We start from the raw sequence: 8,475 nt of genomic DNA, 5'->3' as shown, positions 1-8,475 counted from the left end.
ATCTGTGTTTATATTTGCCCCCCCAAGTGCTCCCGGCTGGCTGCTGACACTGCCCCAGCCTGGGGCAGGTCTAGGCCCAAGCTTACACTGCTGGCAGCATTTCTGAGAAGGCAGCTCCCTGCCTGCAGGCAGCAAACAAAGAGGACTTGTTCTGGAGGCAGCTTGCATCAGAGCAAATGCGATTGTTCTCATCGGATTATTATGAATTCCCTCCGGAGCTCCTACGTAACAAGTACATTAGAGGACTTTATCCCTGCTAATTTCAGACTACAAAGTCACATCATGTATCTGATGAATCTGCACAGGCTCATTCAAATGCAGCACCAGCGACAGGCTCCTGTTAGCTCATTAGCAGAGGGCATCGTGCCCTGGGCAGGAGAACGAAAAACAAACCCCACCTCAAGCACCTGCGGCCCCTCACCCTGCACTGGGCACCCAAGCCTCACAGCTCGGGGGCAGCAGGCAGGGAGCACTGCCCAGAGCACTTGCCAAGTGACAGTGCCAAGAACAAAGAGAACCAGGGGTGTCTGCAGCCAGTGCCAGGAGCAGCAATGGGGCACCCAGCACGGGAGACTCGAACAGCAGCAAGAAGGATCAGCAAACCCACCTGATGAGGCACCCCCTCCGTGCAAAATAACCCTTTAATTTTGACATCAGTTTGTGCCTAAACACTATGGAACAAACAAAAAAAAAAAGCAACCAAACACTAATGCTCTAAGAGCAAAGGTAAAGAAACCTCCTCACAAGCACAAGAGCACAGGACAGTGATCAGAGAGACTTTGATCTGGAGAACGTGACAGCAGCAGCTGGGGAATACGAAACTGAAGCTGCAGCTGAGGCGGGGGGAGTGTGTGTGTGTCCCTTCCCCACTGCAGACCTGCAGTGCTCCCGTTGCACATCCCGCTCTCCAGAGCACGGCGGGAGAGGCTCCAGCCCCATCAGCGATGCATCAACCAGCTGCTCCTGCTCCATCCTGAGTGCCTGAACAGGCAAACAACATCCCCACACGCTCCTCAGCTCCTCCACACCCTGTTTTCTTACTCGACTCACAATGGGAGGAGGCATTTATCTGTAGCTGGATAAATACATGTTCCTTTTAGAAGAGCCCATGTTTTGGTGCTACTGTTATTTCAGTTACTCACCGTCCTGTCACTTTCTGACACTCCCTTCCTGTCCATTTGTCCCAAGGAAGGCACTAAGTGGCTCGGGACCTTCCAGATCTGCCCCAGGTACTGCTGCTGCAGCTAATCCTGGAGGAGTTTTACAAGTACTTTAGCTCAGCTTAGATGAAAAAAATGCCAATAGCTCTCTAGAAACAGGTTACACAGTGTGAGAGCCTGAATCAGGAAATAGAATCAGTGGTTTGGGCTGGAAGGGGCTTAAAGCTCATCCTGTTCCAACCCCCTGCCATGAGCAGGGACACCTTCCACTACAGCAGGTTGCTCCAAGTCCCTGTGTCCAGCCTTGTGGAGATTAAAGGCACGGACCCCTGATTGCCAGCAACCCAAAGATCGTTTATTATTGGGTTATATCACCTTATATAAATTATTGCTTGCATAAGCTAAGCTCCTGTGAGTGGTTCAGTCTCTGTGTTCACGCACCACTTCCAGCTCTTCCAATCTTCTACTTGCTTGGTCCCGCTTTTTGTTGCAATCCGCTCGGTTGTATCCTGTAGTTGCTACTTCTGCTCTCCGCCTTGGTTTTTCCCATGTCAGTTTGCCCATGATTCAAGGTCGCTCATGCTCAAGCCGACATTAATACAGCCTGAGCCAATACTCAAACCGAAATCATCATAACTTTCCCCCGTGCAGCCTGGCCTTGAACACTGCCAGGGATGGGGCAGCCACAGCTCCTCTGGGCACCCTGTGCCTGGGTCAGGAGGTTGTTGGGAGATGTTTTAAGAGACAAGTTCTCACTCATCAGTTGTACCACTATGGTTGGGACCCAGAAGGTCCCTCATCCAACCTCCTGTACTGGGTCTCTCACACCCTTCTGCATCCACACAGGCCCTGCTGCCTTGGCCTCCCCACAAAGGGCCGGTGCTCTCTGGCTCTGCTGGACCTGCAGCTCCTCACCATGACAGGATGCCTGGAGTAGAGGTGCTGTTCCACACACAGTCTCACAAGGCAGGGCAGCCTTGATGGTTAACTGCTGCTTTAGCATCACAGCACCAGAAAGAGCCAAGCTCCATCTCCTCCTCAGTCACCAGCAACAACAGAAGCATCACTTACAACGAGCAAAAAGAATTTTATTGGAACGTATACACACGGGGATAACAGAGGTATCTGAGTAATCAAATATGGAATGTTTAAGAAAGTTAAAATAAATAAGGATACCAAGTTTTGCCAGTGCTAGGTCCAGCACCAATGTAAGTAAATGCCCTCTGAACAAGTCTGACCCTGAGGGGACCATCCCTGCAGAGCCTGTAAAGATTCCTACCACCAGAAAGTGGCCAATAATTCTGGAATACAAAGAGTCACAATAGTGCTTTCTACTGATGTGCATCCACAGTTTATTCGCTACTTTCGTCTCTTATTTCTTTAATAATATCTATTAAATTCTGAAGTCCAAAAACGTAACCCGTGTCCTGCCCCTCGTGCACCACGCTATCTTCACCATAGTACTTGCAGGTGGTGTGGGCGAAGTCTATCATACGCACATCAACAGTGCTGGGGCTTGGCTTGTAGGCATACGCTCCTGCCGACTCGTCCGAAGACTCCTCCGAAAGGTCCTCCAAGTCCTCCGGGTCCGAGTCGACAGCAACCTCCTGCCTCTCCTTCCCATCGTAGATGATGAGCAAGGAGCTGGAGTAGAAGCGGTACGACTCCTGCTTCTCCAGGACAGACTTGAGTTCAGTCAGCTTTTTAATAACAGACTCAAAGAGTTCCCTGCGTAGGTATTTGCCGTTATGAAAGAACTGGTAAAGTGCTTCTTTAAACCCTTGCACCGAGAGCTTCCTTCCGTGGTATTTATTCATGAACATCAGCTGGCCAGTGCCTGCCTGGTACACCTGCACACACAAACACAAGAGAACAGGAAGAGTTGAATTGCTGGGGATAGGCTCAAAGCCTTGAGGAAGAAGAATAAAACCAGAAGACAAGTCATGCCACGGAAAGCTTTCATCACAGGATGACGTGCTACTACTCACTTAAATATTGCTCTTGCGCAGCTACAGCAACTGCTAACAACAGATCCAGCAGTTCTGGAACTTGGAGGCACAGAGGAAAGGGAAAATTCCTTCAGTTTAAGATTTGGGCTTTTCCACTGGGAATGTCAGAATGAGGAAAGCTGCAGCCAAGAGCTCCAAAGGGAGGTTACAACTTGTAGCACAGCCACTCACTGAGCTCAGGTCCTGCCCTGCTCACAGCACACCAGCCATTCCCAGAACACTGGGCTCTAAGGGACAGCAAGCACTCCTGTGTAAAAACGAGGTGTGCCCCATCAGCCTCCGCACTTGAAGAAGTCAGAGGTACTCCTGCAGGAAGATTCCTTCCTACAGCAGAATGGTCTGTGCCCCACACAGCACCCCTCAGCAGCTGGGCTGAGCAGGGATTACAGGTGCCTCCAAAGCTCCTCTTTGTTTCCCAGCACAGGTCTGTACTGGAAGGTGAACAACCACCAGGCCCTGCTCACATCCTGGCACAGTGGGGCTGGAAACACAGCACCCACGCTTCCACTTCAGCCTCATGCTTTTCCCTGAAGTTAAACAGTGAGCTGAACACCAAAAATGCCAACAGCCATGCTGTGGAACAAGTCCCAGCAAACACTGCTGGCATTCCTGGAATCCACTGGATGGGAGGAAAGAGGCTTCAGAAAAGCCTCAAATACAAACAAATTGTTTTCCATTTATCGCTCTAGGAATACAGAAACAGGTAAACAAAACACTCAGGTGAAAGTCCACACAAGTCTCTCCTTATTTGACCATGAGCCTCACCACACTGACCAAGCCACTTCTCATCTGCTCTTTGCAACAAGTCTACTGGAAACAGTGAAAGATCTGTGGCTTTTCAAAGCCAGAGACAGCACCGACTGCTTCTTAACAATGCTGGCAAATTGCCACATGCTGCATTCAATGCGCGGGCACTGGCAGCCCCCCCTTTCCAGCTGGCTCCTGTGCTATCCCGAAACAACAGCTCATCGGGAATTTTACCACACAGTTTGGAAGTGCTGCTGTTGTGCTCAGAGAACGCAGCCAGTGATGTGGAGCACATGCTGCAGGGCAGATGCGGCCACCTTTATCTGGTGACACTCAAAAGCCTCCCTCCCCTCGCTGAAGGAAATGAGCACACAAGACAGTAATACACAGGATGGCTACGTAAGCCAAAACCCCACTACCAGAAGCGAAGGCAGGTCTGCTGCCCTGCACGTAACCGGTTCTCCTCTCACCTGCATGCCACAGACTCGTACTCCAATAACAGCTGATGTACTCTGCTGACACTTGCGGATCTGATTGGCCTTTTTCTCCTCTGAGGCATCATCTCCATGCTGCCGGGTGCCCATCTTAAGGTCCAACACACACGGTACTTCATATCGAGACGTCAGGTTTTCCAGCAGGATGAATTCTGATCAGTTAAGGAACAATCCTCACAATGAGGAATACAGGTTTTGAAACCATCATCACAGTGCCACCGTCTTAACTTTAAGCACGCACAAAACATGCCCAGTGCGTAGAAGCCTAGCACAAATTAGTCACCATAAAACTGGCATAAAGCAGAGTGGGTATCTAGCTCCAGTTTCACTGGTCTCTAGAGAAGACAAGCTCATTTCCACATTACGTGGGGAAAGAAAGTAGCCAGGATCATCCAGAAATATAGTCTGGCATTTGATTTGGAATTACAAAATATTTCCTGTCTAGCTTGAGACTTTTCGGGGGGTGGGCGGGGAATGAGGATTTTGTGTGCTTCAGTATCATTAACACAGTGAAGCATTTTCACACCACCTCTGAAGCACTGCAGTTAACAAGCACTTCAGCAGTTTCTGCTTTCTGTGGAAGATCCAAACCACAGCAAGCTGGATGAGCTGCCCACTAACTAATCCACAACTTGTAGATCTGAATTAAGTATCTGAACTTCCTAACTCAGCTACTTTATGACATGCTGGAATAGCCACAAAGTCATCAAATGAATCACAGCTTGAGAGTCTCTGTGCTGCTGCTGAGCCTGCTCTGTACTTTATCTGGCACATACAAGGCATAGAAAGCAGAGCCCTGCTCATTCATTGTTCTGAGGTATTTTCAGGAAAGGATACTATACTGATTCCGGTGCTTTGCATTTTCCTTCATCCGCTGTAGCTGCTGCTGGTGGCATTTCATGCTCCAAGGATTATGGTGTTTAAACTGTGAACTGACGTTCCCTTTTTTCTCTACAGTGTAATACAAGACTTCGGATTTCTTCAGCCACTCGAATTCTTCCTCTAATTTGTGACTAGAAAACAAAATGAAGCAAGATTTCTACCTAAGTATTTCTGACCTGGTTTTCACACCTATTGTGCTTTTGCAGACAGGGATGTTTTCCCTCCATCCCCTTTTCTTCCCCCCAGAAGCTTCAAATTTAACCTTTTTTAATCAGCCACAGCAAAACAAAGAAATACAAACTGCACAGACCCAGCACACACATGGGCTGTTCCATCACTAAACCTGTCTGCTCTGCAGAGCTCAGGAAAACCAGAAGAACCAAGAACAGAACCAAAAATTGAAGAGTTCTGGAGAATTCTCTGGAGACCAGATCCTAACTTGACAGCAAAAATCATTACGCTCCAACACTCCATATTCCAGTTCCAAACTGACCTTTTCATTTTTTCTTCTTTCCTGTGCTGCCGGACCCATTCCTTGGAAATCTTCTCATTTTCTAACAACACCGTCTTTTTGTTAGTCCACCGCAACAGTTTACTTTTGGGTTCACAGTCAGAATTATCTAAGTTTTCTAAGTTATCGTGGTCCCCGTTCAGTGGATATGCTATTAGACACAAGTTTCCATCTTCATCTTCTTCAAAGCTCACTGACACCACACCTGGAGAGAGAAAGGACACAGATCATCAGGAATTGCTGAAGTGATAAGAAAGTCTTTTAGAACATGAGTTTACACTGAGAATACAGCAACTTTTGGGGTTTATTCTTACGCTGGTCCTTAGTTTCTATCTTGCCCCAGGCCAAACCTCATCTGCCAACCTAACGAATATCAGAAGACCTAGACAAAAATGACACCTTACAAAAGACAGTTCATTATATTGACAAAACAATGATACAAAAGGTTCTTTTTTCTCTCTGATGTAGCCAAGTAAGAATCAAATAATAACAGGAGACAATTTCAATTAATAAATGTTTTTATTAATTTAAAAAACCTGACTGGTCTGACCTTAAGTGAGATGTAAAATATTTGTTAACATCTTGCAGTGAAAAGTGACCTGCACAAAAACATCTCACACAAAAAGCTTTAAGTTTTGCATGACAGCAAAGCAAAAAGCACTTATGCAAACAAGATCTGGTTAAAAGATCCCCAGGGGAAAGACTTCCAAGTAGAGCAAAACAAGGAAAACATCACATTACAATAGAAACTAGTCCCAAAGCTTCCACTCAGAACCACCACCTTGAATTACACACAGTTTTTTCATCCTCGTTGGGATTTATTTTATTGATCACTGGTTATGTAGCAGTCTTGTGAAATAAGTAACAAAAACACAATACAAAACAGATCTGTCTGTGGTACAGAAACATGGTGAACCTTGAAAGCATTTTCCCTCATCCTCCCCTCACGAGTCTCCAGAGCACTGCATTGCTCTTCAAGAGCCTCGGTGGAGTGCTTCGACAGATGCGAGTTTCAGTGGCTAATGAAGACGACAAAACAATGCTCTGAGCTGGGTTTAATTTTACTTTCAGTCCTCTCTCTTTATTCTCACATCCGTAAGCACAGCTCTTGCAGCTCATCACTAGCTAGGGGAGAGCTCCCAGTGCGAGACTGGCACTTCTGAGCTGGGCTGGTGGCTCTGCGACTGCCAGAGCTGGCCAGGAGTACAGCACAGCAACTCATGGTCCTGCTGCCACAGAGGAAGGACAGCAGGAGAAAGGGGGGAGCCAGGAAGCAAGCAGCCTTTGGCTTTATCCTGGAAAAAGTAACAGAGGTGGACCAAGAGGCCCCTTACCCCTAAACCCCTCCCCACGCTCCCCGAAAGCCATACACACTAATACAGTTGTTCAATTACATCTTGAGAAGTATCAAAGATGCCTTTTCTTCCAGTCCAACAGAATTTGCAGTCAGATGTGTCAAAAGTCTCTGTAAGTGTGCAGGGAGCGTTAACTGTGAAAGATCTCCTCTGAAGTCTTCTGCCACCTTCACACAGTATGCAAAACTTTGTCACCCTTATGGCTGTTCAAATCAATGTGCTTTAAAAAGCAACCCCATTTAAATAAAGTGCTTCAGACACATTATTTATTAATCACCAGGCAGCAGTTGATGGAATAGCCAAGAGAAAGAGAAGTGTTTCTGTTAACTAGCGCAATTCTTAGGAGAACTGGAATTTCCACTCCTACATAACATCTGACTCAGCTTCATCACAGCTACTTGATCCTTCCCTAACTAAATGGCATGAGTTTTCATTTCCTTAATGGCAGAAACAACACTGCAAATATTCAACAAGACACCTTACTGATGTGTATTTATTGCAATGAAAATGAGAGGCAGAGAAGAAATCCAGGAACAAGGGAGAGCACAACTAAGTTTACACAAAACATGCCAACCAATCTCCCCAAATCCTGTACATAAACATTACATGAGCGGTGGGAAGAAAAAAAAAAAATAAAAGAAAAAAGCAGCAGGGAATTACTGGAAACATTCACAAGCTGTTCAGCTGCTTACCTGTGCCTAAAGGAGATATGTGGGCTATCACCAGCAGAGCTGCTCTACTCTAAAGCTGTTAGTCAGCCCAAGCACCAACTTGGCAAGCCTTTCCACCCTGCATCTCCACAGCCTGCCTCAGACAACACCAAAATACATGAAAAGAAGACCCTAAAATCTCTTCCACACAGAAGAGATTTCAGAGGAAACAGAGAGCACAGCACACTTGTGTTTACAGAACAAAAAAGCCCAACCCCATCCTAAGGTTTGGAGACTTACCCTCATACTGCGGAGTGAATTTACGCATTTCTGTTGGGAGAGTCTCATAGAACTGGTGTTCCCTCTGGATAAGGGGTTTACAGATGGTCTTGTCATTAAACCGGAGGACACAGGAGTGTCCTCCAACCTGGTGGACAAAAGGCTCGAGCAGAACTCCCTTGGAATAGTGTTCCACTTCCATGGCTCCAAATGCTGGGCTCATCCTTGTAGCACATTAGACAGAAGGTGGCGACAGTCGTGAAGGCAGTTTAGACCCAGCAGCCTCCGAGACCCAGCGGTGTTTATGCCGATCCAACAGTCTGTTAAAGCAAACACAAGAGAGCGCGGGGCCGTCAGCGCCGCCGCACACCGTGCCGGTACCGAAGCC

At 47.2% G+C, this 8,475-nt stretch overlaps 1 protein-coding gene across 1 annotated transcript; it reads right to left on the bottom strand.

The window, feature by feature from the left end:
• Positions 1-2,227: 2,227 nt before the first annotated feature.
• On the bottom strand, positions 2,228-8,395 carry IP6K2 (inositol hexakisphosphate kinase 2). The gene is made up of 5 exons (XM_010021843.1): positions 8,109-8,395; positions 5,786-6,008; positions 5,248-5,423; positions 4,387-4,562; positions 2,228-3,010 (listed from the first exon to the last, which is right to left on the bottom strand). The coding sequence occupies exons 1-5, from the start codon at positions 8,308-8,310 to the stop codon at positions 2,513-2,515; spliced, it is 1,275 nt and encodes a 424-aa protein (XP_010020145.1). The 5' UTR covers positions 8,311-8,395; the 3' UTR covers positions 2,228-2,512.
• Positions 8,396-8,475: the final 80 nt, after the last annotated feature.

Source organism: Nestor notabilis, unplaced genomic scaffold (genome assembly GCF_000696875.1).
Source record: "Nestor notabilis isolate BGI_N333 unplaced genomic scaffold, ASM69687v1 scaffold11869, whole genome shotgun sequence".
Taxonomy (NCBI): domain Eukaryota; kingdom Metazoa; phylum Chordata; class Aves; order Psittaciformes; family Psittacidae; genus Nestor; species Nestor notabilis.
This window is presented reverse-complemented; position numbering and strand designations above follow the sequence as displayed.

Bases quoted from the DNA above. Each gene is read 5' to 3' on its own strand.
- IP6K2 (XM_010021843.1), bottom strand. From the start codon at position 8,310: ATGAGCCCAGCATTTGGAGCCATGGAAGTGGAACACTATTCCAAGGGA. The intron at 6,009-8,108 runs GTAAGTCTCCAA...TTCTCTCTCCAG, and splicing joins ATTCACTCCGCAGTATGAGG to GTGTGGTGTCAGTGAGCTTT. The intron at 3,011-4,386 runs GTGAGAGGAGAA...TTGTGTGTGCAG, and splicing joins TACGAGTCTGTGGCATGCAG to GTGTACCAGGCAGGCACTGG.